The sequence below is a fragment of the Centruroides vittatus genome, unplaced genomic scaffold (genome assembly GCF_030686945.1).
Source record: "Centruroides vittatus isolate TY-2023 unplaced genomic scaffold, ASM3068694v2 contig_885, whole genome shotgun sequence".
Classification (NCBI taxonomy): domain Eukaryota; kingdom Metazoa; phylum Arthropoda; class Arachnida; order Scorpiones; family Buthidae; genus Centruroides; species Centruroides vittatus.
Genome location: NW_027122577.1, coordinates 1,114,207 through 1,131,661, shown reverse-complemented (window position 1 = coordinate 1,131,661; position 17,455 = coordinate 1,114,207). Strand labels below are relative to the sequence as shown.

General features: G+C 29.8%; 2 protein-coding genes across 2 annotated transcripts in view; one reads left to right on the top strand and one right to left on the bottom strand.

The window, feature by feature from the left end:
- The first annotated feature begins 5 nt into the window (after nucleotides 1-5).
- LOC136983772 (uncharacterized) lies at nucleotides 6-8,991 on the top strand. The gene is made up of 2 exons (XM_067280622.1): nucleotides 6-97; nucleotides 8,588-8,991. The coding sequence occupies exons 1-2, from the start codon at nucleotides 18-20 to the stop codon at nucleotides 8,922-8,924; spliced, it is 417 nt and encodes a 138-aa protein (XP_067136723.1). The 5' UTR covers nucleotides 6-17; the 3' UTR covers nucleotides 8,925-8,991.
- The window catches only part of LOC136983773 (histone H3.3A), a 235,384-nt gene continuing 226,850 nt past the window's right edge, over nucleotides 8,922-17,455 (bottom strand). Inside the window, exons 3-4 of the mRNA XM_067280623.1 lie at nucleotides 14,518-14,810; nucleotides 8,922-9,731 (exon numbers count right to left, since the gene is read on the bottom strand). Of these exons, the coding sequence (XP_067136724.1) occupies nucleotides 9,603-9,731; nucleotides 14,518-14,799 (411 nt within the window). The 5' untranslated portion in view covers nucleotides 14,800-14,810 and the 3' untranslated portion in view covers nucleotides 8,922-9,602. The remainder of the gene's footprint in view (nucleotides 9,732-14,517; nucleotides 14,811-17,455) is intronic.

Genomic DNA, 17,455 nt, shown 5'->3' with positions numbered 1-17,455 from the left:
GAAAATTCGGCATCAAAATGGCGGCCCTCTTGAAAATTTGTGATAATTGCTTCAGAATGAAGTTTTTCAAAATTTCGACAAATCTTTATTTTTTAAGGTGAGATTTTTACAGGATTAATTTTTTGGTAGAGTTATATTTAAGTAATTCGGATATAAATTACAGTCTCTACTGAATACGTGCGTTCGCGGGCTAACGACACCATTTTAGCATTTTTAATGTCGCTTTCTCTCGTAGATGGAATGTATTATGGTGAATTAAAATAATTCGTTTTGTTAATATCGATGAGTTCCTGCGTATTTCTTAATAAAGTTGTTCTTAAACGAAGCAAGTAGCCGGAAATAAAAAATCGTTCGTAACTTTTAAACGGTTGATCGTAAGTAATTTTTTTTAATACCAATCGATTCAGCGTGTCAAATAACATCTAAATATGTCTATGTCTATTCGTTAATATTTAGTTTAAGACTTTTTTTTAGCTGGATACCTTTTGCTTTACCCTAACCGAATATTTTATATACAAATAATAAACACATGGGTTAATGTTACCTTAGGTGCCAAGATGGCGGCTCGCCTCTGATTCTAGTAAGGAAACAGTGGGACGCACGTTCTAACCTAACATAACCTATTTTAATAATTTGGTTGCTAATAATTATGGTAATTTATTAGAATAGGTTAGGTTAGGTTAGGTTAGAGCGTGCGTCCCATTGTTTCCTTGCTGGAATCAGAGACGAGCCGCCATCTTGGCACCTAAGGTAACATTAACCCATTAACTGTATTCAAGTCCACGAATTATATAAAATGTATATTAAATCTTGACACTAAATTATCCTCTCCTATCTTACAAGAATATACAGTAATGAAATATTTATATTGAAAGTAAATTGGATAATAAGCATTAATTATTGACAATAGAGCCAAATTCTCATATTTAACATATTGATAACTAACAGATTGAAATCTTTTAGTTCTCTAGAAATGAATATCCTGTAATGATTTATTTTTGACTAAGTGATTTTAATACTAACATAAATGCTTGGTTCTTAGATCAATAATTCATTTAAAATTTTATAAGATTTAAATATGTTTTATGTGCAGCAGATTATGATTTTTTGTGTATTAAAAATACTACTATTGATACTCTATAACTAATTAAATAATAGAAGTTAATGTAAGAATCAGTAGTAATTCTTTAATGTCAGACAAAAGCATATTCATTAGTATTTCCATTGTTGAGAAAGAACTGGTTATCGATTCATTAGTGTTGTTTATAAGACAGAGACACAGACTAAAACCTTTCACAGTGTTGTATGCGATAGAGATCCAACTAACGTTTTCGGCCTCCACCGAGGCCTTCTTCAGGTTGAGAACTAAAAGGTGAAAGGTCTGTGTCTCTGTGTTACACACTAGTGTTATTAGAAGAAGTCATTTATTGTTTATAACAAATAATTATTAGTTAAATGTTTCTTTTCAGAACTATATTTCAATTATGTGATATGAAACTCTGGGAATAAAATGTATTTTCCATCTTGCAGTTTTTTTTTAAAAAAACATTTCCATATGATCAACACATACATTTGTGCCAACTTCCTTAAGAAATACATTAAGATTTCTTCTACATTGCTAATATTTTGGCTTTTAATCTTACTTCATTCATTTCTTTTAATAAAACAAAACAAATATTATTTATATATATAGATTTCAAATTTGCATATTTACTTCTAATAAATTTTGTCATTAAATTTGAAAGTAAATTCTTTATCCAATAAACTTCTACGTATTTGATTATAATTCTATTGATCATATTGTAGTTTCTTAGCTGCTAAATTATACTACGATAAAAATTCGTTAATCCAAACTGTACCGTAATCCGACGCCGTCCGAAAAGTAGCCGATAAAAGTAAATAATCCAATAATAACAAAGGCGTTGGATGAAACGATTCCATTATCTCTAGAATAACTTAGTTAGGAGGACCTCAAATTTCTAAGGAACTTAATTTGGTAAACTATACATAGTCTACATTGTATTGTTCTAAATAAAAATTGCTTTGTTAGAACTAGTGCACACATACGCGCACGATGTATTTTCTTTCTCATAGGCCATTGCAGAGATGAAGTGCATCTAAAAACAATTTCACATTTAGGCACGTATAGCTTTTGTGAATCGTAGGTATACGTGTCCGATACTTTACTCTTGCCAATCTTTCGGGAATTGAGAATAGAACGAATCAAAGATTTTGCTTTATACACTTTACAATCATGCAACGTATCGTCTGATTGATTAAAGAGCACGTGTAAGCAAATCCAAAGCATATGGTTGCCAAACATTATTTGCCAGAATGTGCTGTCTGCAATGTTCAGATCACATATAACTTATCAAATTTACAGAAATAAAGTCCAGTAATCAAGCACCACTCTGGTCTTGTAGGCACCAGATTAAACTTATACTGTATTAAAAGAAAGTGTGATTTTTTTTAATGATCTATTGTTTGAGGAAACCTATAATAATAGATTTTACAGAGATGCTAATTCCTAACCAATAAAAGAGAACATTTATATAACAGGTTCCTTTATAAAATTTAAGCATTAATTCAATTTAATGCCTATTATTTACGTTATTAATCATTAATTAAACAATTTATATGTTTACTGAAAAAATTAAATAATATGTTGCTTTTTGTATTCTATATTTTAATTTTTCGGCGGGGAAAGCAAATCATCCGGTGAATATAATTACAGTATTTGATATTTTAACAATTTTTTAAAATAAAGTGTAATTTAGAATAATTACGCATTGGCATTTTTGCAGAAAAGAATTTGATAATTAAAGTTTAAGTTTAATTAAAAAATATAACCTTTCCTTTCTATAGTAAATATCAGTCAGTTAGGTTATGAATTGGGCAGGTATGTAAGAAAAAGTCTTTTAGACAGGTTTATTATAAATTAGGCTTTATTTTCTTTTTTATCTAAATACATATTAATGTTTCTCTTTCATTACTTACTGGTTTCTGGGTTTAAAGTTGATACTAACTTTTTAAGTTTGGTTTGTACAAATGTATCCTTCCTTAGCTTTCATTTGCTTGTTCAAGTTGAGTAATGCTTTAAATCTGTGTGTATTTCACACTACATAACACATTGGTGTCCAAAATACATTTCAACATTAAATTACCTAACATGAAGTATAAAGTTTTGGCATGTAAAGATTTACAATGACAAGGTAGTAAATATTTAATTACAACAAAAAAATATGTTTTGAATTATCATATGCAAGGCAATATGTTTAAATCTCTCAAATTTTAGGTTTGATAACAACACTCCACAATGGGATTGGGATGCATGCAACTACACCATTTGAATAGCCACTACCAATAACCTATAATCTTTTGCACTTGCTTCTAAATATTACTTAAATAAGATATAACCTAGTACAGGGATGGCAAACCTTTTTGTGTTTGCATGCCATATTGTAAGCATACTTAGCTTTAACTGCGTTAATGCGTGCCAAAGTTTCAGACTTCCAATGACAATATTTAAAGAAATTAAATGAATACGCTTTAATTAGAATAACTGTAGAAAAGCTGATTGAAAAAAAGACATTCGGGCGATAAACCGAAAGGATGATTAAAAAAGACAGAAATTGTATGATACATTACGTGCCACTGGGCATGCATGCCATAGGTTCGCCACCCCTGACCTAGTACAATGTTTGTGTCTAGCCTGTACTTAATGAGAAATAAATTTACATTGTTTAGAATTTAGGATAGGTTATCCTAACTTGATGATAATGTTTGGTATATGATTTAATTCTTCGTAGGAAAAGAACAATTAGAATTCTACTGTATTCATTTTTAGTTAATTGAAAGCAATAAAAATATCTGGGTGTTATATTTAAGTGTAATGGAAAATATAAATCCCACATTCAGACTTCTAAAAGGAATGCTTTTATTAAAACTGACAGAGTTATTCAGATGTGTAGATCGGCTAAATTACGTAATACGAGCGATCGTCTAAGGATTTTTAATTCAATGTTACTTCATCCTTGCTATATGCTTCCGAGGTATGGGGTTATCAAGCTGACGATTTAGATCCGGTATTGGCTGTTTTTATTAGAAATTTATTTGGTTTATCTCGGTGTAATCCGAGATTTTTAATTTTTATGGTGTGTTCGTTATTACCTTTTTCTTTTGTAGTTTTAAATAAGTGATTGAATTGGATTTTTAGAACAATGGAATTGGATGAAAAACATTGGAGTAGAATGTTTTTATGTTATATTTTAAAAAAGAATGACTTTTTGTGGACCAAAAGTTTAAGCAAGAAATGTTTTAATAATGGTATTAATTTTGACAAATTATTAAATAATTATAAGTGTTGCTGTTTACTGAAACTAAATTATTTTGATAATTTTATTTCAGACTTGAATAAAAGCAAACATTACTTTTCTTAAAATTCACAGCTGTCACGAATGCACCAAATGTAGTTACTTTTAATCAGGGTTTCTCATTTCCCGATCTTTTGCTTGTCCCGAGATTCCGGGATAAAAGTGAACTGTTTCCGGGGTAGAATTAATTATTTTTAAGATATGCAAAATATCTTGAAATCAAATGATATAATTATTTTTCATTTTTTAAAGTAATTTAATATGTTCTGCAACCTCCAAAATCATATTAATAATGCAGTGTAAGATATATATTAAAAATTACCTTTGAATTACGTAGAAATTTTCACAAATAGAAAAAATTTATTAAAGTTTGCCGGAAACTGCATACGACGACGATGACAACAATAAACAAATGTTTTGAATTGAATTGAAAATTTAAAAAAAAAAAAAAAACTTAGATCAAACTTCTAACTTAAAAGGTAAATTTCGTTTTTTAAATAAAACATATCATAAAAATTTACAATATTTTGTATTAAGATTTTAAAAAGCAAAGATGATCAATACTCCGATCACTCAATCTGATTCTTATTTTAGTAACGAAAAGTCCCACTACCGAGAATACCCTTTGCGATTCAATTGATGTGAGTGGAATCGTGTTTAATGAATACATTTAAGAGAAGACAGATGTCATGTGTTTTTTCACCTGTAGCCTGGAAGATTTCTGGTTTTCGAGATTGTAGTACTTCTTTTGCTCTCTACTATTCTTGATTTGTCTACCTCGGCTGCTTTAATAGAAACATCAAGCTTAAGGCCCGATAATTCGGCAGTTCATTTGTCTTTAATAATCATGTTTATGAAGAAAAACTTCATACTTGCATATTTCGTACTCGTTCCTTGCCCAATTTGCACAACCTGGCATAATGCAGTTATCGAAGCTACTGGGCATGGTTAAAAATTAAGACAGCATAAGCACAGTTATTCGAGATATTACAGGGTCCAACAAGTGAAGAATTTTCAGTCTTGCCACAAATACATATTGATTATTGACCATTTGTGACGTGCCATAACTAGCAAAAATTTAAAAAAGTAATAAGTAGGTTTAAAATTAATAAATACAAATGTATTCTGACAGTTTATGAGTTAATTATATTTTCTATTTGCAAAATTTCCTCAACCTTAACACAAAATAAGAAAAAAATGTGAATTTTTAAGAAATTTGTGGGATTTCTGGGTTAAAAAAATAACCGGGAACCCGTTTGAGAAACCCTACTTTTAACCTTCACTATGCCAATTGGATGTTGCCGAGATGATATAGAACATTGCAGCAAAGGAAAGAATAGAAAGGTCCTGTAGAGTTTTTGTTTTATATCATTAAAACTTACTTTAAAATCATTTTGTAATACATGTTGTTAAATGATAAAAGGTAACTTCAATGACAGACAAACCATTCATACCTTTGATCAAAATATCAACAATGATTCAATAAAATGCAAGATTTGAATTTATTCATCAAAATTTATATTGTCTTCTTCAAAGTAATCCCTTCCCATTGCAATGCGCTTATGCCAATATTTTTTTACTCCTTAAAATGCACTTTAAAGTCATTTTTGCAAAACTCCTTTCCGGACTTGCAGCAAATTGTTTTATGGCATCACTTGACTCAAAACGGTGACCACAGAGTGAAAATTTTAGTTAAGGAAATAGGAAAGTTACATGGTGCCATACTAGGTGAATACAAGCTTGTGGAACAGTATATGTTGAATTTTTGGCAAAAAAATTCACCAACAAGAACATTGTGAGCAGGTGCATTATTGTGGTGCAAAATCCATGTTTTCTCACCACAAATTGAACTGTTTTCTATGAATTACTTCACACAAATGATGCAAAACACTCAAATAATATTCTTTGTTAATAGTTTGGCCGGTCGGAAAGAATTTGTGACGCACAACACCACAATTGAAGAAGTCAACACAATCTTGAGTTTTGACTGACATGGCCTTTTTGGTCTTGCTTCACCTTTTGAGCACTATTCACTTGATTATCGAGTTAACAATTAGAATTAAATGGGGCTGTTTTTGTTCCAGGCTTTTTTTCACAACTACAGGTGTTAGGGTTGTTTAGTTTATATTTAAATGATTTAATTGAATGGATAAATAATTCTGATTACGAAGGTATCGACGTGAACAATACTAGTGTTAAAATATTGGTATATACAGATATAGTTTTGATTGCTGATTCTGTTAGAGGTTTACAGGGATTTATTAATATTTTAGATAAGTATTTATTACAAAATAATAAGAGTTTGAATCTTATAAAATCTAAAGTCGTCATTTTTCGTAATGGAGGTAAACTTTCTAAGTATGATAAATGGTGGTTTAGAAATGATGTAATACAAGTAGTTTTGCAATATAAATATCTGGGTGTTATATTTAAGTGTAATGGAAAATATAAATCCCACATTGATTTCTAGAAGGAATGCTTTTATTAAAACTGACAGTTATTCAGATGTGTAGATCAGCTAAATTATGTAATATGAGTGATCGTCTAAAGCAGGGGTGGCAAACCTGGCACGCGTGCCCAAAGTGGCACGTAAGAGAAATCATCTGGCACGTATCATAGGATGATTGAAAAAGACAGAAATCATTTCTGTTTATCACCTGATCATCTTTTTTTCAATCAGATTTTTTACATTTATTCGAATTAAAGCGTATTCGTTTAATTTATTTAAATATCATTATTCGAGGTCTGAGACATTGGCATGCATTAACATCTTTAAAGCTAAGTATGCTTACAATATGGTATGCGGACTCAAAAAGGTTTGCCATTTCTGGTCTAAGGATTTTTAATTCAATTGTTACTTCGTCCTTGCTATATGCTTCCGAGGTATGGGGTTATCAATCTGATGATTTAGATCCGGTATTGGCTGTTTTTATTAAAAATTTATCTCGGTGTACTCCAAGATTTTTAATTTTTATGGAGTGTTCATTATTTAAAACTACAAAAGAAAAAGGTAATAAGTGATTGAATTGGATAAAAAATGTTGGAGTAGAATGTGTTTGTTTGTTATATTTTGAAAAAGAAAAACTTTTGGTCCACAAAAAGTCAAAGGAAGAAATGTTTTAATAATGGTATTCATTTTGACAAATTAATAAATAATTATAACTGTTGCTGTTTACTGAAACTAAATTATTTTGATAATTTTATTTCAGACTTGAATCGGTGTATTAATTTGAGTTATAATATCTGGTATGAGCATCTAAATAAACTGTTTTTTGATTGTTTTGTTTATAATAATAACCTCTCTTATAATATTAGCTCTACAGTAATGCAAGTTAGGTGTAATTCTCTTAATTTTTTGCAATTATTGCAGAGATATTTGCATACATTGCCAAGGTGATCAGTCTTTGGATGCGTATCCCGTGATAGCTAGGCGTGTTAATTTTCCTGAACGCCGTGAAAGTATTTTTGGTGTTTCTACTATTTCGTTTGAAAAATTTTTGACCTTATTATTAATTTACATACTTTTGATTTAATTTTCTTTATCCAGAAGGTTAAACTATTTTAGGTAATCTTATGTTAATTTTGTTTCAGTTGTCATTCAAGTAGATTGGTGAATATTTTGATTTGTTTTGCATTTTGGATCATTTGATTTTGTAGAGGTGGCGTTTTTTTTCCTTTAAATGTGTATTTGAGCCTAAGAAATATTGGGAGACTATCCGCTGTTTCGATGTGACAATTTTTCTTGTTTTTAGGTGGATGTAGTTACTTTTTATAAAATTTGTTTCTTATTTTTTGGATAGTTATCCCTACAATTTTGATTGTTGTTTATTTTGTTTTTTCTGTAGTAATTCATTAATTACAGTATTGTGGTTTTTTTTACTGTTTTTGTAATTATTTATTAAGCATACTGGATGAAACCAGTATGCTTAATAAATAATAATAATAATGTTTTGTCTGAAATGTCCATGGCTGACTATTTTATCCTAGATATTGTTTTAAGAAAGTCAACTGCTCTGGGATTTAAAAATGTGATGTACAGATCAAATTAATAAAGTGCTCAAAGAATACTTGCTATAAAGCTTCCTTTTATAAAAATTTAGTAATAAGTACTTTTGTTACAATTAAAATTAATTATGCTATTTGAGATGTTTGTTGTTATATAAACAACTTTCAAGTATTATTTGATTGATTCAAATCAATTATATTTATTTCAGAAGGATATCATCTAAAATTTCAGATGATGGCGATCAACCGATAAAATTTTCTTCTAGTAAAGCAGCAAACTGGAAAGCCAAAAACAGTTTGGAAGGTGTGCCAAGTGATGCACCAAAAAGTCAAGGTTTTGTAATAATTGCTTGTCTGACAACTTTCTTGATTTATTTCTGTGTTCTAAGAGAAGAAAATGATATTGATGAAATGTTGGGAAGTCAGAGTGCTTGGAAACAAGTTCCAGGTCTAGAAGAAGGACTAATTAAAGCAGCTATTCAAGAACACAAGAAATTAGGTAAAGATACTTCAGAACTAGAAAATGCACTTAAACACAATAAATAAATTTCTGGAATATAAAGCTTTATTATTGAACATAGTAACAAATAAAAGGGAGTCATTTCAAAGTTGATAGTAGAGATCTGTAATTGCCTAATTGGCAAAAATCTGAATTTTATTTTACATAACCAACAGTTTTTGGTGATGTTATCACCAGCATGGCAGTGAAGTTTTATTCCTCTTTATCAACATTTCACTTTACAAAAAGAAAATATTCAAAATAACCTGGTTATTTTTAAACTACATACAACACTAGCTTTAGTTTCTAAATCATTATATATACATATAAATTTATATATATATACTGATTGTCCTTACCAATATAGGGCAATATCACTTATTACACTGAATAGGTAAGGAATACACAAAAATGATCAACAAGAAAAACATGTAACACGTCACACCACAATGAAATCATGTAAAAGTCATATGAACAAGAAAGGGAGTGGAAGAGTGTCACAAGCTACTTAGACAAGAGAAGTGCAAAAAATCTTGATCCCAGTAATTATCTGTGTGAGCAGTAAATAAGTTATAAATCTGTGATATACAAAAGTTTTGAATTCTACAAAACTGATTCCAGTATATAAAACATTACTAAGATGCAGTTCTGATGATCATGTTGATTGTAAATTGGTGATGGAGGTGGTGAGTGCTCATACAGAAATATGCCGGGCAATATACACATTAAGCACGTTCTCCACGGATTCGTCTTGCCAGCTGGATATCTTTGGGCATAATGGTAACACGTTTAGCATGAATAGCACATAAATTTGTATCTTCAAACAATCCTACAAGATAAGCCTCACTTGCTTCCTAAAAAAAGAAATTTAACAATTAATCATTGAAATAAATTAATTTTAGTTTAATATTATTTCTTCTTTTTCTGAATGTTACTACTATACTTATAATTTGCAGATAAGCTTTGTAATTGGATTTTTTTGAACAAAAGAATAAGAGAACTAATTAATATACTCATTTTATATCCCTCATGCTGTTACAAAATTATATTTATAGATGAATTAATTTTAGTTAATACTGGTAAAGAAGAACCTTGAAATGATTTACCAGTTATTGGAACACAGATTTCAAGATCTGTATCTATAAACTAAATCAACAGAATTAATGCAACAATGACATCCTAATATTTTTTTTCATTTTTAGGCATATAATTTCCCTTTAAAACTAATAAACAGTCAGAATTAAAAACATTAAATCTTACTTTTTTATCTTTTACATAAAACATCCCTAATGACAATTATATGAAAACAATAGTGGTCTATTATAACAAATCCCATAACAAAAAATAAGAATTTATTATAATTGCAGAGGTTTATATATTTATATTAATAGGATTGATGTTATTAAATTTTGGCGGTTAAAGGTCAAGGAGGTGGGGAGATAGAGGATTGGACTTAATTATTAGCATTTACAAATTTTTACAAAACTCATTTCTACTCTCAAAATTAAGCTTTTTGCCATTTTATGATATATTTTATTTAAGAAACTTAATTTAAAATATAACAGATGGCACCACATGCAGTTTTAAATGTTGTTGCCAGGAAAGTTAAGCAATTTGTTGTGGATTTTTGGATAAAAGTTCTCTCTCATATTTAAATAATTGTTAACTATGTGCTATCAAATACTATGTATGTTACAAATTAATGTATCATTAATTACCAATAGAACCTTTCCTTAAAAGTTTTTCTTCTGAACTACTGTACAAATTTGATCAACTTATTTTCTACAATAATATTTCACCAGCTAACTGATTTATTTTTTAATTAGATTTTGATATAAGCCACAGTGGCTCTCCTTTGGAATAATTTTTACACTACATGTTTTTAATTCAATTCTATGGCAGTAGATGGTACAACTGAAAAGGTTTCATGTTTAACTAATTATTTAAAAAATTTTCATTTCTAAACGGCAATAACTAGTACAGTATCAATTACTAATGTAGTTACCTATATATCCAGGGTCTTTTTAAGAAAACTAAAGAATAACTATTCAAAATTCATTTTAGAAAACAATGATGTAAGAAATTAAAAATCCAAAGAAGGGTACAAAAACAATTTTACACTAAAAGAAATTCTAGGGATAGTCTGATATAGTAAAAACAGTAATGGTCATACATTCAGTACTGACTCAAATAACACTGACAATTCTAATTTCCTCTTTAGCCTATTGTATTTGAATTTCATGGTTCACTTCACATACACCAGCCTCTGGGCAAAACTTCCTATTCATGTAAAACACCTGACGAGAATTAGATTGAATTAGTGGAATAAGGTAATGCAAGGACTTTTTATGGAAAACTGGCCCCTACTTAGGAGTTACAGATGAAGAAAATCAAGAAACTTCAAGCAGTCAGCCCACTAGTAAGGTGCAAACTCACAACCAGAGTTTAATGATTTTAGCCATTAGCCACTGGTGGGTTTGACTTTATAAGAACTATTTGCTCTTGAAAACAATATCACAATTCTATCAAAGTTTATAAAATTGAACAATTTTGGAAATGGAAATTAACTTTGTACCTGCATTTAGGATAGTAATGGGAAGGACATAAGTTTCATGAAAACCAGTTTAGCCATTCTCATGTGATATATAATGTTGAATCTATATCTATATTTTATAGAGTAGAATCTTTATAGTTCAAAACACTACCAGCCTCAAAGCCAAAGTACAGGTACTCCTCACTTTACGACTTATCTGCTTAATGACCATTAGAGTTTCAATCTGCAATTCAAAGAATCCCCTTTCTCAACTTGAGTGTCGGTCAGTGGCAGATGGTGACATGCGCACTAAGCGTACTATAATAGTCTTTTTATGAATAAATTTGAAGTTTGTTGCATAATTTGTATAATTTTACAGTGATCCCATTCCCATATTCCCGATGCAAGGGAATATACGATATTTCCTCGCTTATTGACCAATTTGCTTAGCGACGTAGTCGTCGGAACAGAACTCGGTCTTAAAGTGAGGAGTACCTGTATATGTACTCAACCAGAATGCATAAGAATTACATATTTGGGTAATTCAAATCAAGTGTGTGATGAAACACCATACACTGAAATTGTAAGCACACTGGCTTTCAATTTATTGTGTTGTCAGATGATAGAGTCACATATTTCAATGTATTGTATATGCAATATACAGGCCTAGGAGTGCAATTTTCCCTCTGAAAAAGTGAGTTGAAATACAGAAACAGTGAGTAAAAAGTGAGTGCAATAGTAACAAAACAAAGTGAAAACATGGATGGAAAACTCAGCAAAATAGCAGTAAAAGTTTTTTTTTCCTTTTTATTCTGTTATGGCTAAATACATTTTAGAAATTTCTGTATATACTGTAATTCAGTAGCCACTAGTTAGGGTGCGAGAATTTTGACTGAATTTTGTGACGTGTTGAAAAATATTTCAGACTTATGCTGTTTTACTATAATGATTGGATTTATTGCCAAATTCTGTTTTGGTTATTATCCCACAGTGGTTAGATCTGTAGCACTGGGGACTTCCAAAAACTGAAACTTTATAATTTCTAAAATGTGAAACGTATTACATTACGTTTCACATTTCTCTGACTGGTCTGCCTATGTATCCCACACACTCAAAAATTTCTGACCACATCACTGTAATATATTATAGAAAAAGACTAATTATTGTTGTGTTCTATGCAGTCTAATTCGAAATTCCCTCTAGTCTTGATTCAAAAGTTTAAGTCAAAGATACTCCTTTCATGATCAATCACTAACTTTAAAAATAAAAATAGTTACCATAAAAATTACTAGACTTAATACAGGAGTGTTTGTTTTAGAATTAATAACTTGTTGTAAGACTGCTTATTTTTGTATAATAAAAGTGAAATTATGATCTCAAACTTTGTAAATGACTAAGATTTTAAGATCAATGATCATTACTAGATTTAGCACCATTCACTATGTACTGCAGGTATAAATACATTACTACTTCTAATTATATAACTTATAGATAAAAAGTAAGCAAGCTGACAAAATATTTAGGGATTATATAATTGTCTGGGCAAAGTACAGGTTACTGGGGTATCATTTTCACTTTCTTGTCAGTTTTTAGAAATAATTCTCACGTTAGATTTTTGTGATTTTGGTGTCAAAATGCTCAGTATAACCTTGTCCTTTGTCAGAATACATTTTATAAAATATTATCCACTCTGAGAAAAGATATATTCAAAAATCAAAAGTGTCAACTTTCTCCACTTTGACACTTAATAACAAAAAAGCATGTTGACATTTTTGGGTGCTGTTTTTTGGAATATAAAGGTACACAGTTGCTTGATATTTTTCCAGAGTTTTCTGTAGTTCAACCGAAATTCATCAAAGTTACACAAATTCTAAGAAAAAAGGAACGTCCCTCATTGCCACTAAATAATGCATCATTACCTAGCTCTAATAACGAGAATACATAATTTAAATGCTTAATTGGGACAGTAGCAGAAAAAGAATTTAGCAATTTTTGATATATTTTAGGGACCTGAAAATATGTCAACTCTACATATACTATTCAGTGATCTCCAAACTTTTTTGATCACATGCCCCCTAAGATGAATATAATTATAAGTTGTACCCCTAGAATATAATATATTATATCAGGGAAACTTGGCAAACCCCCAACTATCACTTTGTGTACTCCACATGGAGACCACAGCACTAATGTTGTGTAGGCCTAATGGTTAGTGGAGACAAAGCAATTTTGCCTTTTGCTCGGGCAATTCAGTTTTTCCGCAGGGGGGTCAAGCATAGTGGGACATAATGATATCACGTCTGAGGCAGATCTGAATATGAGCTACTGACCTTGTTCCGGATTAAACTGGCTCAACTCCTTCCTCTTGTCCCATCAGAATTTTCAACGTTTATGTAACTATTTCAAAATATGTGTTTTTTAGTCGTGTCAAGGAACTCACCGACATTATGTTTCAGACAGTTCCCTCAGTGGAGACAGGACAAAATCTCAAATGCCACTGCTTTTAACGAGCAACTTCAATTTATCCAAGACTTTTCCTGCTTAAATGCCAACTGATTTTATTTTATTATTCTTTTATCTTATTTTTTCATTTACTTTAATTTAATTTCTTTATTACACTTCTCTTTTTTTTATCTGTACTTTTCATCATATTTTTTTTCTTTTCTTAACAATAAATCACTTATAATCTTTCATTTGTGACATATCAGCACTCAAACTGCTCACCCAGGCTAACTACATCAATAAACATCATCTTGAGTTTCTCAATGTCAAATATCTAGTAAATACTTAATACCAGTGAAAATTTTAATTATGCCAAAAAATATAAATTTTTTGGCTATAAAATAAATTAAAATCCTGTATGAAGAATAGGAAATAGGAATTCAAGTGTTTGGATTTTAATTAGCACAAATTTAAAAATTTAATAAGACGGCTCTCCATTTCCATTAATATCCTAAATACTGATATAACAATGCATAAGCGAGCATTGTTAAAAGTGTTTTGTTAAAAGTGCATTTCTTCTTATAGATCAGAAATGTGATTATTTTCATGCCAATTATTATATATATATATATATCATAATAATAATTTTAGTTAATAATACATACTTGAAGAGCTCCAATTGCAGCACTTTGAAATCTCAGGTCAGTTTTGAAATCCTGTGCAATCTCTCTTACCAATCGTTGGAAAGGTAATTTTCTTATTAGCAATTCTGTGGATTTTTGGTAACGACGAATTTCTCGAAGAGCCACTGTACCTGGTCGGTAACGATGTGGTTTTTTTACTCCACCTGTCGATGGTGCACTTTTTCTTGCAGCCTTTGTAGCAAGCTGCTTACGAGGAGCTTTACCACCAGTTGATTTTCGCGCAGTTTGTTTTGTACGAGCCATATCTTATTCTTCTGAAAATTAAACCATTAAATATATTAAAGTTTCATTTCTTTAAAGTTAACAAATAATAACTAGAATCATTCAGTTACAAAACTAATCATTTTCTAAATATCTTTGTATTTTTATGATTTTATATATATATAATTGTTTTGAATTTTTGTTATTTATTTTTCTATTAATGAATGAACACATTCCTTAGCCATAATCAAATTTTCACATCTAAACAGGACAATTCAGTATTATAACAACTATTAAATTTTTATCTATTGATTTAAAAAATTGTCATCATGGAATAGTAAAACTATTATTATCCTAAATTATCCAACAGCATATAGTTCCATTTATATTAGACCACATTTTTATTAATGTAAATTTAATATTAGAACTGTATCATTATTTAAACTCCATTGAAAACATAACTATAATGATGGCTTCACAAATAAAATTGTTGGTTACCTCAATCAACGTATGTTTATCCTTGTAATGCAAAATGAAATAATTAAAATTTTGTAATATATTTAGTTGGTTGTATTGATATTTAAACCTATTTATTATTATTATTATTTTTTAGTTCTTTTTTGTTTTGCTGCATTAAAATCCCTGAAACACAAAAAGTATCAAATTTCCCTCTTTTTGAATTTAAAAGCCAAGAACGACTTTTCAAATTAAATTTTTTCTTTAACAACAGATTTTCACAATAAAGGATTGTGATGCGTACTCAGCACGATACATCAGAATGCAGATGATTTTAAATATTTTCAACGTTTTTACTTTCACAAAACACTAAAAAATACACAAAAATGTTGATTGTAAACATATCATGACTATTTACATTCTTAACTAAGAAGTCAAATAAATCTAAATTGCATTGTCTCACAAAAACATGTTATTTATTACAAAACAAATTCAGCTTTTAGATTATTTTCTCAGACCCATATCATGTTAGTATACCAAATAAATTTGTATAATCTTTAAGCAATCAAAAATGGATAAGTTTATTACAGCACCAACGAATATTGACTTTCTCGAACAAAGGAAAGTTTTAAATTTACTCAAAAGCTTCCAAAATTCAGTTGCACAAAAACAATTTAATTTTGTTGAAAGCATTAAAATTCTTAAATATACAGGAGGGTCTAATGATGTGTTCACTTGTTTATAATCGATCAGCGCCGCCGTAACTTATCCGTTACAATTCCCAGACACGCACCTGTTATCAAAGAGTTGACCGTTACGATTTGACCGTTACGAGATTGACGGTTGCGATTTGCGCTGATCGATTATAAACAAGTGAACACATCATTAGACCCTCCTGTACATGTTAAGCCCAAAGATTAAAAATGCTCAATTAAAAAAGAAAGAAAAACAAAAAAAAAAACAACAACAACCAGAACACAGTATGGCTTTACAGAAACATCCAAAACAAAACCATTTGTCCCAGCTACTAATAGTCGTTGCATTTTGTTAAATGCCAGAACATGCTATGCCATAATGAAAAATTCACATTGAGACAGTTAAAAATATGACAACCCATTCCAGTATTACCAACAATGTCATCACAAACAACATGGAGGCATTTTTATTAAAAATGCATAGAATGCATAACTTTCATTTTCCAAGATTAGTAATTGAAAATGGATGTGAACAACATGCACATTAGACAATGTTTTATGAAGTTAAAAAAAGGAAGTAATGCAAATACAAACATTCAAGACAAATCTACTTATATAAGCCATTGACCATGCTGTTTGTATATCTAACAGAATGCCTTGAAAGCCCACTAGAGGTGCCCTAGCAATGATTTTCAGCTATTATTTAAATTAACAGTATAATTTATAACAATATAATTCAGTATATTATTTAATAGAAATTTATTATTTATACCACGGAATGACACCACTGCTGCTAGAATGCCCACTAGGGAGCATCCCAGGCTACTTACTAGTTATATATTAAAGCCAAATGATTGCTGAATTGTATCAGGCTATATTGCTTAGATCAGTCATAAAGATCATACAGACCCACCTCCAACATTGCATAATGTATATCCTAGAATGACCCCATAATTATTGTAAGGAATAATACACAGCACAGGGTATTGAACATTATGTACAAAGCAGTGACATAAATAGTACGGGTTGCTATGCAGCTCATTGGAAATAAAAAACCAAATCATCCTGTTATCCAAGGGTTGAGATCTTAGCATTACATAAAAGTTTTTGTAAACATTCTCCCACCACCTTGTAATGCAATATAATTCTCTGCAAATCCACCCAAACCTGTATTATATAACTTATGGAAGACCTATGTTTATAAAACAAAAAATAATTTAAAATTAATTTGTGTTGATTAGCTATGCATGGGACAGATACTTGGGACAAAAAATTACAGAATGTAAAAATTTAACTTTCTTAATTTTTAATGTAAATTTTAAAAAGAAAAATAGAACTATATTATAACAGAACTGGACTTACAACCATTGTTATCATCTAGAATAAAAATCATTTTCATTTCAAACAATTACAAACACAAAACCAATTAGGAAAATAATGAATATACAGTCAAACCTGTTTTTATGCGCTCTTTTTATGTGCGATTTTTTTAATGCGAATTTTTAATTTATGCGGTTTTTTTGTGCGGTATAGTTGGCGACTAGTTT